This window comes from Mustela putorius, unplaced genomic scaffold (assembly GCF_011764305.1).
Source record: "Mustela putorius furo isolate JIRA1106 unplaced genomic scaffold, ASM1176430v1.1 tig00003932_pilon_pilon_pilon:0A:0A, whole genome shotgun sequence".
NCBI classification, from domain to species: Eukaryota; Metazoa; Chordata; class Mammalia; order Carnivora; family Mustelidae; genus Mustela; species Mustela putorius.
In genome coordinates, this window is record NW_025422077.1 from 6,727,898 (window position 1) to 6,743,845 (window position 15,948).

Sequence of the window (15,948 nt, forward strand, 5' to 3'; positions counted from 1 at the left end):
GGCGTCCCTATTTGAGCTGCTTTGGCAAGAATGGAGACTGGAATGAGGAATAGGATTTACCTGACTTCCAGGGTATTTGAGAGCCTTGACGTTACTAGAAGTGCCCTGATTTTGGTTATTCTTTCTTTCTTTTCTTTTTTTTTAAAGATTTTATTTATTCATTTGAGAGAGAGACAGAGCACAAGCAGGGAGACAGGCAGAGGGAGAGGGAGAAGCAGACTCCCCGCTGAGCAGAGAGCCTGATGTGGGACTCGATCCCAGGACCCTGGAACTATGACCTGAGCCGAAGGCAGATGCTTAACCCACTGAGCCACCCAGGCGCCCCAGTCATTCTTTCAGCAGAAACTGTAACAGACCCACGGTTGGGATTCGACCTCCAGTACTTGTTAGTGCCCATGTGATCTCTCTGTAGACCTCAATAAAAATGTTAACAATGTGTCATGTGTTTGTGGAATGAGGGGAACACACAGGAAGTGTGTGCCGCTCCGGGACGGGTGGCTTCTGCCATTGTTATCCAGTAAGTGTCTTCAGCTTTTGCCAATGTCCACAGAGAACTTCCTATGAATGGTACATTCCTAAGGGGATCCTAAAGACCGGCTGGATGAACAAACACCTGAACCTGGTGCCGGCCCTGGTGGTTGTGTTCTACGAGCTGGACTGGGATGAGCCCCAGTGGAAAGAAAAGCAGTCCGAGTGCGCCACCAGAGTGGAGATCGTCAGGTGCGTCTTCCCTGCGGATCTGATGGGGCGAGGGAGGTTGTATCATTTCCCAGCATTTACTCAAGGCAGCTGAGAGACCCAGCACTCACTTGCCAACCTCCAGGGACACTTGGTCGGTCCCTGACAGGTAGCTTAATGTGAATGCTTAACTTCTGCAATGCGAAGGTGTGTGAAGAAATGTAGATGACACGTTAGTCTGAATTTCCAACTGCTTTTTTCTTGCATTTTACTATCTGGGGGGAAGTGTAGTAATTTGCTTTTTAGTCTCACAAGACATTTGTTCTGTCCCCATTCCGGTTTCAAAATAATTCTTTTGGGTGACCAGTCTGTAACGTGTCAGCATCAAGAAATAAGTTACGTTATAACTTTTACATGAAAGTATATAGTAAACTTGGCTTTGAAAGCAGATTTTTGTCAGGATTAGAAGCTTGGTATGAGAGTAGACTTTTTTTTTTTTTTTAATTTTATTTATTTGACAGAGATCACAAGTAGGCAGAGGCAGGCAGAGAGGGAGAATCAGGCGCCCCGCTGAGCAGAGAGCCCGATGCGGGGCTCGATCCCAGGACCCTGGGATCATGACCTGAGCCAAAGGCAGAGGCTTTAACCCACTGAGCCACCCAGGCACCCCAAGAGTAGACTTTTAAAATGAAATCACTGTAGCATAGAAGTTTCTTTGTATATGGGGAAAGATTTCCTCTAATCTTGGAGGGTTTTAGTTGAAATTCATCTTTTTAAAATTGAATCATCAAACTTGTACTTTTTGGAAGTCTTTTTTTTCTTTTAAAGATTTTATTCATCTGTTAGCATGAGCGGAGGGGTAGAGGGAGAAGGAGAAGCGGACTCCCTACTGAGCAGGGAGCCTGATGTGGGGCTCGATCACGGGATCCCGATATCATGACCTGAGCTGAAGGTAGATGCATATGTTTACTTAATTTTATTATTTTTCCATTTCAGACAGAGTTTACAAGGGAGAAACACAAAAGTTGCAGTGGTTCTGATTCAGAAGAAAACTCCTTTGCCCCCAGGTATCAGAAGGTTAATTAATAATCAATGAATTGCTTTATACTTCCCATTCTTATTATCAGGAGGTATAGTTTTTGATGTTAAAATCTATGCATTCAGTTATAGGAAAGATGGTGTGTTCACTTTAAAAAGTACTAATAATGCATAAATAAATGCCTAGTGTAAAAACTAAAATGCTAAAATTAAAATATTAAAAGATTTAATATTAAATATTAAAATATTCTGCTACCCCCCAGTTCCACTTAACTCACTGTGTAGGTGTACATCAGTTGACAAAAAAAATTTTTTTTTAAAGATTTTATTTATTTATTTGACAGAGAGAGAGATCACAAGTAGGCAGAAAGGCAGGCAGAGAGAGAGAAGGTGGGGAGCAGGCTCCCTGCTGAGCAGAGAGCCGGATGCGGGGCTCGATCCCAGGACCCTGAGATCATGACCTGAGTCAAAGGCAGAGGCTTAACCCGCTGAGACACCCACGCACCCCGACAAAACTGATTTTTTAAAAGGAATATTATTCACTTGTTTTTTTAAAAAAAGAATGTTATTTAGCTCTCTGAGGTCAGTTTGAAATTATATTCCTACCGTGACTTTTTTTTCTTAATGTGCAATCAGACAAAGAAAAATGGTGTAGGATTTCTGCTTTTTTATAAGAAAATCTCTTAGCTCCAGATGCTTGTTTTTTCTATATTCTAAGACTTTGAGAGGCCAAAATATTTTTTGTTTCTCTTTTGAAACTTCTGGCATCTGAGTTTTAGAAACCACTTTCATGGATTATTGCTTCCAGTTTTAGTTAAAGGTTTTGAAACAGTAATGTGGCATATCTTTTGGTGTTACTTGGCCTAACTTGGCTTAGTAGGAAATTCCGCAGGGTTTTCCTAACAGATATGTACGGCGTGACTTCTGAGAACTGCCCCCTAAGAGCTCTCCGGAGGCCTTCTGGCTTGGCGAAAGGGGGTTTGGTTTTTCTTCCTAATTACCTTGTTTAGATTTGTTTAAAAAAATACATGAATCATTTTCTTTCTCTCTTCATCTTTATGGGATCTGTCAATAGGAGAAGATGTCACTGCGTCAGAAAGAGCCGCAGCTTTATGTAACGCGTGTGAACTCTCGGGAAAATCTCTGTTTGTCCTACCCCACACTGATCACTTGGTGGGTTACATTATAAGGTAAATAAAGATCTTAAACTTTTTTAGATCTTGGATTATCAGAGGCATTGAAAAAATGGGTTGCTTAGACTTTTTTTTTAGTATCCTATTTCGCCTTTGAAAACAAAGGTTACCCATTTATAAAACTTCATAGTTCAGCTGAGGTTAATATGTTCTTTCAAATAGTGTATGGTTCAAAGTTTGAACCCAATATGAATTATTTCTACGTTTTAACGTTTTAAAAACTGCAGTTTTAAAAATAGAAAATCTAGGGGTGCCTGGGTGGCTCAGTTGGTTAAGCATTTGCCTTCAGCTCAGGTCATGATCTCAGGGTCTTGGGATCGAATCCTGCATTGGATTCGGGGAGCCTGCTTCTCCCTCTCCCTCTCCCCTGCTCATGCTCTCTCTCCCTCACTCTCTTCCTCAAATAAATAAATGGAATCTTTAGAAAAAAGAAATAGAAAATCTTACCTTAGGAAGTATATTGAATATTGAAAGTTTTGGCTTATCCATTTTTTTTCTTAGCATGTTTTCCTTAAGGATGTGTCTAAACTCTTTGAATACAGCTTTAAAATTCTGTTTTATTCTGAGGAGGAAAAACCTTGAAGTCCAGCTTTATCTAGCTATGAATTTAGCTTTCTTTCATATCCTGGGCAGATACTTGTAATACATACATACTTTCACAAAAGGAACTTTGAGTTGTCTATCTGTGGTCAAGTTTTCTTTGTTCCTGTGTTATCTCAAACCTAGGGAGTGAAACAGGATTTGAATCCTATGAATGTTACTTTCCCCCTCACTTGCCAGTATTTTTTTCTTTTTAAGATTTTATTTATTCCCTTGACACAAAGAGAGTGAGAGAGAGAGCACAAGCAGGGGGAGTGGGAGAGGGAGAAGCAGGCTCCCGCTGAGCACAGAGCCCCACTCGGGAAATGATTCTAGGACCCGGGGATCATGACCTGAGCTGAAGGCAGACGCTTCAGCATCTGAGCCACCCACATGCCCCTCATTTGCCAGTTTTCATTTTTGGTGCTTTTTCCATTAGTTTTCTTATCCTCTAACCTTAAATATTAAAAGCACAAGAAATAATCAAATTAAGTGAATACTGGAAATCTCTTTCCTTCACACTTCTTATAAAATGAAAGGGGGTGGAAGTCATCTTAGAGATTATGTGATTTCTACAAATTATAAAAAAGTTATTTTTATCAGTTGTTTCTTGGACCGTAAATAATTCTAACTGGCTTTTGGGGGGGTCTAATCTTTACATTTATTATTTAGAAATTTCATGTATTTTGCTTTACGTTTTGTCTTTATCATGAAGTAAAATAGACATTGTCTCTGTTAGGATTTTACTTTCAGGTCTTATAAATATGATACTTGAGAACAGTTTGGTTTAAACTAACTTTAGTATTTGAATGTTGATTTTTTTTTAACAGATTAGAAAATGCCTTTTATGAACATGCACAGACTTATTACTACACTGAGATCAGAAGAGTGAAATCTCATAAGGAATTTTTGAATAAAACAACACACCAGGTATATTATTTTTCCTAAAGAAGGAAAGAATAGAAGCATTCCAAGAGCAGGTTATTATCATTGATTAGTTTTGAAGAGATTATTAAATATCTATAATGCTTTGATGTTTCTAATTGGCTTTTGTGCTTTTAAAGTTTTTTTTTTAAGCTTTTAAAAACAAGTTTGTCTTCTCTCCTTTTTGGCCTTAAAGTTCTTAGAGATTTTTATAGCTTCCTTAACAATGCTTGTTGGAATAATTCTTGATCTGAGTATTTACCTTTCTACTTTGATGTCTCCTCTTCATGTTAGTGTACTTTTTACATTTTAAGAGAGTGTGTGTAATAATGATATCTTTTTTCTATTCTTTTCAGCTTTTATTTGTCAGACATCAATTTAAAATAGCTTTCTTCAGTGAATTGAAACAGGATACACAAAATGCTCTGAAGTAAGTTTTTAACAGTTGTCAAACTAAATTTTTCTTACTTTTATGTTAACAGTAACATATTAACGGCAACTTGTGAATCTCCACCAAACTTTAATTCATTTTAAGATGCTTATGTTGTTTAGATTCAGGTATGTAATATTTAATTTGTTCAGAGAGGAATGGAATATAATATTTTGAGATTTAAAAAAATATTTCATTTTATTATCAGAAGTAAATTTCATAGTATCATAAAGCTTTCTGGTCTAGTCTAATTTCATGATCGAAAGAAACATTAAAATTCTTCCTATCCTATTGACTGCTTATTTGTATATTCAGTAAAATTTTTGTGTTGACTCATTTCCACAATTAAATATATATTTAGACATTATCTAATGCTGTGAATTTCTTAATATGCATGGTGCATTTATTTATTTATTTATTAAAAGATTTTATTTATTTATTTGACAGAGATCACAAGTAGGCAGAGAGGCAGGCAGAGAGAGAGGAGGAAGCAGGCTCCCCACTGAGCAGAGAGTCTGATGTGGGACTCCATCCCAGGACCCTAAGACCATGACCTGAGCCGAAGGCAGAGGCTTAATCCATTGAGCCACCCAGGCACCCCAATGGTGCATTTATTTAATTCAACTATGATTTTATTTATTTATTATTTTTTAAAGATTTTATTTATTTATTTGACAGACAGAGATCACAAGCAGGCAGAGTCAGGAGAGAGAGAGAGAGGAGGAAGCAGGCTCCCTGCAGAGCAGAGAGTCTGACGTGGGGCTCAATCCCAGGACCTTGGGATCATGACCTGAGCTGAAGGCAGAGGCTTAACTCACTGAGCCACCCAGGCGCCCTGATTTTATTTTTAATTAAAATATTTTTTTAAGTTTATAACACCGCTCAGCCTCCTTTTTAATATGAAGGCTCTCCTTCGAAGCTTTGGAGAGTAGTCGTGTATGTGTTGGCAGTGGTCACACGTTTTAATTCCTTTGCTTTTACTTAAGAGCACAATTTAATTGAACATTTTTTTCTAGCTTTTGCTCTATTTTTTGAAGATTGACAGTGGCGGTGCAACATAGAGATAAGAAACAGCTATCTATCCTAACCCTGAAGAGAGGCTAAGCATACAGAGCAGAAAAGTAAGAGAAAAAAAGAAAAATAAATCTTTTGTCTGGAGGAATATTGCAGAAACATCTTCCTTTCTTGTTACTGTGGAGGTGGAGAACTCCAAACTCTCTCTAAATCTCAGACACTTGGTGTGATTCGAAGTGGCGCTAACGTAGTTCGTTCCTTACCGTTGGTGTGAGTTAAAAACATTCCCTTGTTGTTCTGATCAGAAGTAATTCTGGAAAGAAAGATTTGACCTGAGGAAGTTAGGAGCAAAGAGTGATGTTTGGAGGAGACTGAGGTGCCCCATTGCCTTCCCTTTTCCGGCTGGCGTCCTTCTGGCCGACTCTCCTTTCCCACCGCACTTCCCCTTCTCCAGCCGGTGCCTGCAATCAGCAGTGTGCTCGGAACTTTGGAGATTCTGGTGTTTAAAAGCTATTGATAGTCCCTTCTTTGCTAATAAAATTTCTCTTTGTTGGAGAAGCTCGTAATGGTGCCTTTAAAAAAAAATCTGATTATTTATTTATTAATTTTTTTAACAGAATGCTAACTTTTTAACATAATTCTGGACAATTGTCCACTCTCATTTTCAACTTATTTTCTGTCCGTTATTGACAGATGTTAATAACAGAACAATGTACATGTGATGTTTCTGTTCTTAGTGAAAAGTCATTGATTCCTCCCACATATTATCAATCAGTAGATCATTTTTCAGGAAATCAGAGATGGATATGTATAAGTAATTCCTGAACTGTTGAGCACTAAGAAATGTTGAGTAAATATTGTCTCTTATTTCTAATAATTTGTTCTTGGGAATCCTTTCTTAAAATTAATAATTAACTGTGTTGCACCTGTTTATATTAGGAATTACAGGACCGCCTATAACCTTGTACATGAATTGCGAGCCCATGAAACTAACATTCTGGAAATAAAGACTATGGCAGGATTTATAAACTACAAGGTAAATTGAAGGTTCTACTTCAAATAAAGGAAACTTGTCTTTAAATATTAGGTTATCTTTTTGAAATTGAAAACCAGAGTTAGTTAATTGCTCTGAAGAGTATTTGATTAATTATGTTTTTCTCTTTTATGCCCCTTACTTCATATAGCTCCCTAGTAATTAGCAGCCTAATTGCAAGGCTTGGTTTTGAGTTTGTGGGGCTCAGAGTTCTCTCTTAGAGCAGTTTTACTTCTGTAAAATTCTTTAGGAGGGTCTTCTGATTTTAAGTGAGAGCAGGAGGAAGTGAGAAGAAAGCTACTTTTATTAGTGCATTTTATAAGATGCAACAAATCATAACTACGTAGGCCTTCCTTGGTTTAATGGCGACATGATACAAAAGGTACAGTGGATCACCTGAGAGGAAGCTTTTGTACCTGTCACGTAAGCATTTGAAGATTGTATGTGGTAGAAATAGATACCCCCAGAAGGCAGGTGGGACTTTTCGTTTTGCTTTTAATCTTTCCACACTCAGCTTTTAAAGATGGCTGGCCCTGAGATGGCGGCCTGAGAGGACTTAGGTGCTGGAATTGACTGTATAAATGTAAATTGGTACAAGGTCTGTAGAGAATATTTTTGCAACGCCTTATACACACTTTGAGTGGGTGTTCCCTTTGAGCTACCAATTCCATTTCAGGAAATTTACCTGACACATGGGCCAAGCCTTGCAAATCACATACATAAGGATATTTATTGCATCTTGTAATAGGAGAAGATTGGAAACAACGCAGCAATAAGTGACTGGTTCATATAAAGTATGACTGAGACAATGGAATATTTTGCAACTTATAAGAATGAGACAGCTCCACTTACTGATATGGAGTATTAGGTGAAAAAAGTAAGGTACAAAAGAGCATATTTAGTGTGATGCTCTTTGTTTAAAAAGTGTAGTTGATACTTAAATACACATACACTTGTCCGTGCGTAGACTGTTATCACGGAATATTCTGGGAGCTGGTTGCCTCTGGAACAGGAAATTGGATACCTTGAGGGACAGGGATGAGAGACTTAACTTTTCATGTATTCCTTGTACCTAAAATATAAAACTAATAATAAACATATGGAAAATAATTTAGGCGTCTTGTTTTGTGTTTTTCTTTTTACCTTACGTAGATATAGATCATTACTGTCTTGAGATAGCATTTCAGATAAAAAGTTTTCAAGAATTTCTGTAATCCTTGTTTGATACGGAGGCCACTGTGCTCTAATGGTGGTACAGAAAATCTTTACTTTCCGCCAATTCTAAAACTGAAAGTTAATCTGTCCGAGGGGTGGTAGGTAGTGTTTTATTTTTGACCACCTGTATGTTCTTCATTGGGTAAAATTTTTTGTATTCTAGCTTACTTTAATAAGCTTTTCTAAGGTGTAGAGTAGATTCAGTACAAATAGGGAATAATTTTTTTCTTTTATCAAGGGGACATAAGCGCCAGTTTCAGCATAGCCATTCTAATAGAGAAAATTAATTCTGTTGCCAAAAACTTAGGAGAGGAAATGTCATAGTCTTTTTGAAGTTAGTCTCACATTTTACCTGTTTTTAATTGAATATGCCTCTTGACTGTATGTTCTTTATTTGGGCGTTGATTTTCCATCTTGCAGATCTGCAGGCTGTGTTTTCAGCACAACACCCCATTGGATGCGATTGCTCAGTTCCGAAAACACATTGACTTGTGTAAGAAAAAAATCGGAAGTGCAGAGTTGTCTTTTGAGCATGCTGCGTGGATGTCTAAACAGTATGTTTTAAATTGTACTTTTAGAATTTTTTTTCTTTATGTACTTGGGCTTTGGAGGAATGGAATTAGCATGGACTTTGGTTGTCAGTTGAACTAAGCTTTTTTTGTCAGAAAGTAGGCTTTTAGAGATCTAGCTAGTGTAGGTATGTTTCCAGTAGTGGTAGATAATGATTCATGGAGTTCCTTAATGAAAATCACTTAATTCCTGGTACCATCTTTTTTATTCAGCGTATATTTAGGGAGTTTCCACCATGTGCTTAGGTACTGAGAATACTAAGGAGCAAAACAAAGTCCCTGCTGGCACGGAGTTTGCTATTCGAGACTGATGTTTAAAAATTCTAAAATGAAATTGTTTCCAGAAGCGTGGATGTGTTTGAGTGGTGGTAACTGTGTTGACGTGCGCTGCGATGGTGTATTTGTAATGCTTTGTCAGTACAGAAGAGTCTGCTTCAATGTAGAAGTTATCTGTAACCTGTAATTAGTGTGTGTCAGTATTTACCAAGGAACCCCCCCAACAGTTTATCAGAAGCATTATTTTAACATAGTCTGCTGAGGTTATGTAGTCAGGATGAATAATTATTAGAAGTAAGCTTCTTTATCTTCCCTTTATCATTTTCATCATTTTTTTATTTCTTGATTTTTTTTCTTTAAGATTCCAGGCCTTTGGAGACTTATTTGATGAAGCTATTAAGTTAGGGCTGACAGCTATTCAAACTCAGAATCCTGGCTTCTATTACCAGCAGGCAGCATACTACGCCCAGGAGAGGAAACAGCTCACAAAAACCCTCTGTAACCATGAGGTAAGTGACCGACTCCCATGTCATCTGGCACTTAGGAAATGTATTAATCATCTCTCAAAAGTGGATAAGACTAATGGATGTTTATAATCTTTTTCCAAGCCTTTAAACAGAATCCGTTTTCTTCTGATAAGAAGGTAAAAATATCTTCTATATTTTCAGGAATTATGGTTATTTTCATTTTTAGCCTGAGTACTCCATTTCCACCTGTGGATTAACAGAAGTTTTTCTGTCAGGAACTGACTTATGACTGGTAATAAGTTAGTGATGTAGACAAGGGCAGATTACTTTGAAATAAAAGTCACGGTGTGGCCTGAGCCATGCTCTAACTCCCTTTGATCACTGCTCTAGGAGTTTGAAGGACTTTGGAAGAATATGCTTTGTTTTGACCCACCAGAGAGGATCTTTTTGGACTTCTTTCTCTTCCTTGGGCTTTCTTCTGGAAAATTCTTAAGAATCTGTCTGAGGCATAATGTTTGTTTTTAGATTTTATTTATTTATTTGACAGAAAGAGACACGGAGAGAGGGAATACAAGCAGGAGGAGTGGGAGAGGGAGAAGCAGGCTTCGCATTAAGCAGGGAGCCTGAAGGGGGGGCTCGATCTCAGGACCCTGGAATCATGACCAGAGCCGAAGGCAACCGCTTAACAACTGGGCCACTCAGGCGCCCCTTGAGGCATAATATTAATTGCAGTTTCTTTTCCCCTTTTTTTAAAAAAAATTATTTATTTATTTATTTGAGAGAGAATGAGAGAGGGGAGAAGGTCAGAGGGAGAAGCAGACTCCCCTCAGGGCTGGGAGCCCCATGTGGGACTTGATTCCAGGACTCCGGGATCATGACCTGAGCTGAAGGCAGTTGCTTAACCAACTGATTGCAGTTTCTTAACTTGACATTTCATTCTGCCTGCCTTGTGGGTGGTTATAGTTAGATACCCGCGTCCCCATTAGCACCTTTAAAATAAGAAAATGGTATTTGTATGTATAAATATATTTACATTCACATGCTTCTGTCAGTTTATTTTCCTTGAAAATCTGCAGTTTTCTTCTCCGAAGATAGGTGGATATTATCAACAGTGCTACTTACAAAAACAGTTTGCGCCTTAATACTTAAATTGTTGGATTTTTTTCCCCTTAAGTCATGATATAACTATACTGTTTGCTACCCTGTTATTTGCATATGATTTATATCTTCATGGCATATTTTATATTTAAAAATTAGGCATTAAGATTTGAGCATAGTATTTTAAAAGGTGATTAAAACTATGTTTTATAAGGGTACAAGGAGATGGGATTAACAAATATCCTTAGTTGGAATGTAAAGTAATATTTCTGTCAAATAGTAATTTGAGAAGCCTCAAAATCATGCATCTCTTTTGACCCAGAAATCTATTTTCAGGGAGTGTAAGGGAGATAGGAGATCCTAAGAGAGAAGTACTGAGATTTACTTATCAAGTTCTTTGGGCAGACTTACTAATTATAATGTAAAAAATAAATAACAAGATGAACGACATAGGGAATTTATTAAAATATGGAACAGCATGCAGCCATAACAAATAATGTTTTAGAATAGTTAATGATGTGAAATTTACAATGAATATATTTAAGTGAGAAAAGCAGGTTGAAGGATCCTTCCAGTTGATAACAAATAAACGTTTGTATACAAAATCTGGAAGACGAAGGTAAACCCTGTTAACAGTGGTAATAGGTTTATAGGTGATTTAAGTTTTTATCCTCTTCCTTTTGGATATTTTCTGTATTTCTCAACAATGTACTTGCATTATATTTTGGTTTCAGAGGGAAAAAGTTACAAGAAAGAAAAATAAGGCAGTGTAAATTTGTAAATTCACAAATTTTTAATGTGTAAATTTGTGAGGCACCAAAAATAGCCCCTCCCCAACCACTACCAGGACTTCATACACCAGGGATAACAAAGGAAAATAGTGTCTTCTTTTAAAAACCGCTTATCACATTTTTTTTAAAGATTTTTAAAAATTTATTTGACAGGGATCTCAAGTAGGCAGAGAGGCAGACAGAGAGAGGGGGAAGCAGGCTCCCTGCTGAGCAGAGAGCCCGATGTGGGGCTCGATCCCAGGACCCTGGGATCATGACCTGAGCCAAAGGTAGAGGCTTTAACCCACTGAGCCACCCAGGCGCCCACATTGTTTTTATTTGCACAAAAAAACACTTATACATATGGAATAAACATCAAACATAATTGGCAAAATTTTTACTGGTTTATCATAGCAAGGATGAAAATTAAGGAGTTAGTTACTATGAAATCATTTATCAGAATCAGGTCGATTTATTCATTTTAATTTTTATGAGACTGCCTAGGTATTAAATGGAATGTTTATTTTCATTTTTGTGAAGATTTAATGTGTGTTAAAATACTCACAACTTTGATATTGAGACATATGTTTGGTATTTTTATTTATGAAAGTGTTTTTATTCTGTCAGAGATTGAAGATGAGTTGGTTTGTGAGAGGTTCATAAACTCTTATTTAGGGCTGTGTTTTACTTTACAGGCTTCAGTAATGTATCCCAATCCTGATCCGTTAGAAACACAAACAGGCGTTCTTGACTTTTATGGACAAAGATCATGGCGACAAGGAATACTAAGTAAATCATTTTTCCCTCTTCCCTTTTCTCTCAGCCTCAAAAGGCACAGATCACTATCGCAGTTTTTCCATTGGCTACATAGGCTGTAATAAATTATGTAGAGGTAAAAATGTGTGTTTTTTAAACATCTTTTTAAAGATTTTTCAGTTCTTTAGTTTTTAGGATGTTTTGTTTGTATCACTACATCTTAGAATAACTTCTAATCAAACATGAGTGTGATTAAAACATTTGGACATCTCTTGTCTTAAATGACCCAATAAGCCACTTAGATCTATTTTAATTCCGGTTAACTTTGATGATTTATTACATTTGATCTTTTAAAACCGTATTAACTTGTATTACCTTAGAAATTTCTCTGCATCTTTTTTGGGTTTGATACACAATTAATTTGAGCACTGTCTATGGCAATCAAACCTTAATTGTTAAGGAATTATCTACTTTAATCTCCAGAAAGTGTATTCTATATTGAGAATGACATTGATCTTATTCTTTAGGTGGTTGACTCCACTAGGGCAAGAGAATGCTGAGTTCAGTAATGTTCTTTTCAGAACAGAGATCACGGAGTAGTTGCCAGGCTAATAAAGCAGTCTCTTGGAATCTTTGAAGATTCTAGAATGGTTAAGAATATTAAATACATTATATATAAGTAAAGGATTCAAGGAGTGTACACATCCAATGTTCATGTGAAGGATTTATGTTAAATGAGCTCTCTAAAATGGGTTGCGTCGTATCTTACACAGGTTTTGATCTTTCTGATCCTGAAAAAGAGAAGGTGGGCATTCTTGCCATTCAGCTGAAGGAGAGAAGTGTTGTTCACTCTGTAAGTTTGTTGGGTTTTCTCCCCCAATAGAAACTTTTTTTTTTTTTTTGCTGTATTCAAACAATACATGACATTATTTTTATTGGAATGTTTCACATTTTCTCTCTTCTGGCAGGAAATAATAATAACTCTTCTGAGCAATGCTGTTGCACAATTTAAGAAGTATAAGTGTCCAAGAATGAAAAGTCATCTAAGTATGTATTCCTAAGATGCCACAGTTTCATGCAACATGGAATAATTTAGAATTATGTACATAAAATCTTTTTCCCTTTACAGTGGTTCAAATGGGAGAGGAGTATTTTTATGCGAAGGATTATACCAAAGCTTTGAAGTGAGTCTTAGTCCCCATTTATTTTTATAAGTAATCTGATTACCTTACAGCAAAATGAGAATAGAAATGAGTTTTAAAGGATTTATAGTTTCCATATTTATTTCTGTATCTTTGAAACTCCATTTCTGTTATATTTTTTTAAGTGCTATCTGCTGGTACCATCATTCTCAATGTCTTGGGAAACCAGGTTCATCTAAACGTGAAGTTACCAGTTAAACTATTTCAGTACGAGTTTCTGACATGTATATAGAATGAGTCAAGCATGTTATTTCCTCCAAGAAGTCTTCAAGGCCTTTCTTGTGAAGCTGTTTCAGCATGTCTGACGTCTTGCCTTCTGTCAGGTTGCTGGATTACGTGATGTGTGATTACCGGAGTGAAGGGTGGTGGACCTTGCTCACGTCCATACTGACTACAGCGCTGAAGTGCTCCTACCTCATGGCCCAGTTAAAGGATTACATCACTTACTCCCTAGAACTCCTTGGAAGAGGTAACTTGGTGTTCTCTCAGTAAGATTCTGAATCTTTAAAGTTATGTAGCATCTTTAAGCTTCTTAAAATGGAAAGAACAACTCTCTCGAGTCTTTGACCATACTTTCACCCTGTGTAGATCAGTTTGCCAAAGGAAGGGACTCATAGTTTCATGGAACTTACTAGAGTCGAGGTCTCATGATAGTTGAGAAGAACAAAATTCTTCTTCCTTTTTTTTTTTTTTAAATTACGTCATGAAATGATTTTTCCCATCGAGTTCAAATGCGAGTATCTAGAGTGTTGGGGCTCCCATAGGAAGCTGTGTTATTGTACATTGTCTGGAATTGTGCTTAGCCATGTCAGAAGACTTATTTATCCTGTAGTATTTTAATACCTTCCGTGGGGGTGTTGGCGTTTACTTGCCTGTCTTACAGTTAGAGTTTGTTTCCTACTTCCATTTCACGTTAGCTTCAACTCTGAAAGATGACCAGAAATCTCGGATCGAAAAGAACCTCATAAATGTTCTGATGGTAAGTCTGAATTCTTTCTATAAAATAAGCTTTGGGCATACATAGACCTAGATCCGTACCTGTGTATTTTTATCGCTAGCCGACCAAAAATTGTACTCTGTTGGTGCAGAATGAGAGTCCCGATCCAGAACCCGACTGTGATGTCTTAGCTGTGAAAACAGCTCAGAAGCTGTGGTCGGACCGCATCTCCCTGGCCGGCAGCAATGTCTTCACAATAGGGGTACAGGACTTCGTGCCGTTCGGTGGGTCGCCAGCACCTGCGGTGCTATTTCAGAGAAATCCTCCTTATCGCTACAAAGTGAATAGCCGTGGAACTGGAAGTATAACCGGAAGAAAGTTCTAAATATGTTATCCTATAGATGAAATTGTGATTTTTTTTTCTTTCTCCCCATTGACATAAAAGATTTTCAACATTTTAAGTACTTAGCTTATATATTAAAATTGACTTTGTTCGTTTGTGTAGGAGTGATTTGAAATGCATTTGAGAAGATAGTCCTTTAAAAAAGCTTATCCTATAATACCTCAGCGGATATTTTGAAATAAGTTAAAAATAACAAAATAATTTTTTTCTCCCTTTAAACTCCTGTGTTAGTTATGTTTCAGCAGCAGGTATGTTTTTAGAATTAAAGGTGGTTTTGAAGGTATACTTTCTTTAAATGTGTTCTGTTTTTTAAAAAATGAACTACATTTATGTCTGTTGAAATGGCTCAAGAGCAGAATTCAGAAAGAATATCAAGGGTCGATGTTTCCTTCCTGAAAAGTAACTGTGGTTCTGAGAATCATGGGTGTGTGTCTCGAGGGTCCTGTGGTGTGTAACTCTATTTTATTTTATTTCTAGTACAATGCAAAGCCAAGTTTCATGCCCCGAGTTTTCATGTTGATGTTCCTGTGCGGTTTGATATCTATCTGAAGGCTGACTGTCCACATCCCATTCGATTTTCCAAGCTCTGTGTCAGCTTTAATAATCAGGTAACAATACCTCTTATTATATTTTTACCATTTGTGTATCTTATTATAGCTTGCATTAAATTAGTTGAAACCAACTTAGCGAAATTTTAGGTCTTAATGGCTGCCTAGTAACAAATAAACTTTGGTAAGGTCTATTTGAAAATAACTACATTTATAGTTCTCTGTATTAGCCTTTCAAGTGTTACACTTTTCCGTCTCTGAGTTTTGCTTTTATTCCATCCTTACGAAATGTAGGAAGTTAATTTTTTTAATACATAACTTGAATTTCAAGTGAGGTCTATCAAATATAATCTAATTGTCAAAATCATTTATTTTACATTCTAACTCTGGTATTCGTTTTTTATTATAAAACTGTTAAATGTTTGATGTTAAAGATATTGAAGTGGAATGGATGTCTATAAAGTGAAAAGTGAGTGCGTGCCCTCCAGTCCCATTACCCGGAAGTCGTCACTGTTAACTTCCTGAATAGTCGAGGCGTTTTCTGGGTGTGCACACAGAAGCAGCTTTTCCTTTCTGCAGAACTGGGATTATATACATTTTCACATTTCTGTAGCATATTAGAGTATTGTCAGGTACTTGAGTACATTTCACATATTTCAGTTCCAAGCTCACTTCAGAGGTAATTATCTTCTGGTCACCCAGAAAGTATACTGAGCCGTGAACCAGCAAGCATTTAACCAGCAAGTATTCTCAGCATTGTGGGGAACCTCAAAGCATTTAGTATATGTCAGCCCCTTTGAAATGGAAGCATTCTGGGG

The 15,948-nt window shown here is 37.0% G+C and overlaps 1 protein-coding gene across 2 annotated transcripts in view; it reads left to right on the forward strand.

Annotated features, from left to right (window-relative positions):
- TRAPPC11 (trafficking protein particle complex subunit 11) overlaps window positions 1-15,948 on the forward strand; it is a 44,859-nt gene that overhangs the window by 5,002 nt on the left and 23,909 nt on the right. For both annotated transcript variants that reach the window (XM_013058976.2, XM_004757699.3), the window contains 16 exons: window positions 551-720; window positions 1,675-1,745; window positions 2,792-2,906; window positions 4,319-4,418; window positions 4,769-4,842; window positions 6,796-6,892; window positions 8,525-8,658; window positions 9,311-9,458; window positions 11,980-12,073; window positions 12,814-12,893; window positions 13,009-13,087; window positions 13,170-13,224; window positions 13,566-13,711; window positions 14,160-14,221; window positions 14,331-14,463; window positions 15,060-15,190. In XM_013058976.2, the coding sequence (XP_012914430.1) occupies window positions 551-720; window positions 1,675-1,745; window positions 2,792-2,906; window positions 4,319-4,418; window positions 4,769-4,842; window positions 6,796-6,892; window positions 8,525-8,658; window positions 9,311-9,458; window positions 11,980-12,073; window positions 12,814-12,893; window positions 13,009-13,087; window positions 13,170-13,224; window positions 13,566-13,711; window positions 14,160-14,221; window positions 14,331-14,463; window positions 15,060-15,190 (1,689 nt within the window). The remainder of the gene's footprint in view (window positions 1-550; window positions 721-1,674; window positions 1,746-2,791; window positions 2,907-4,318; window positions 4,419-4,768; window positions 4,843-6,795; window positions 6,893-8,524; window positions 8,659-9,310; window positions 9,459-11,979; window positions 12,074-12,813; window positions 12,894-13,008; window positions 13,088-13,169; window positions 13,225-13,565; window positions 13,712-14,159; window positions 14,222-14,330; window positions 14,464-15,059; window positions 15,191-15,948) is intronic.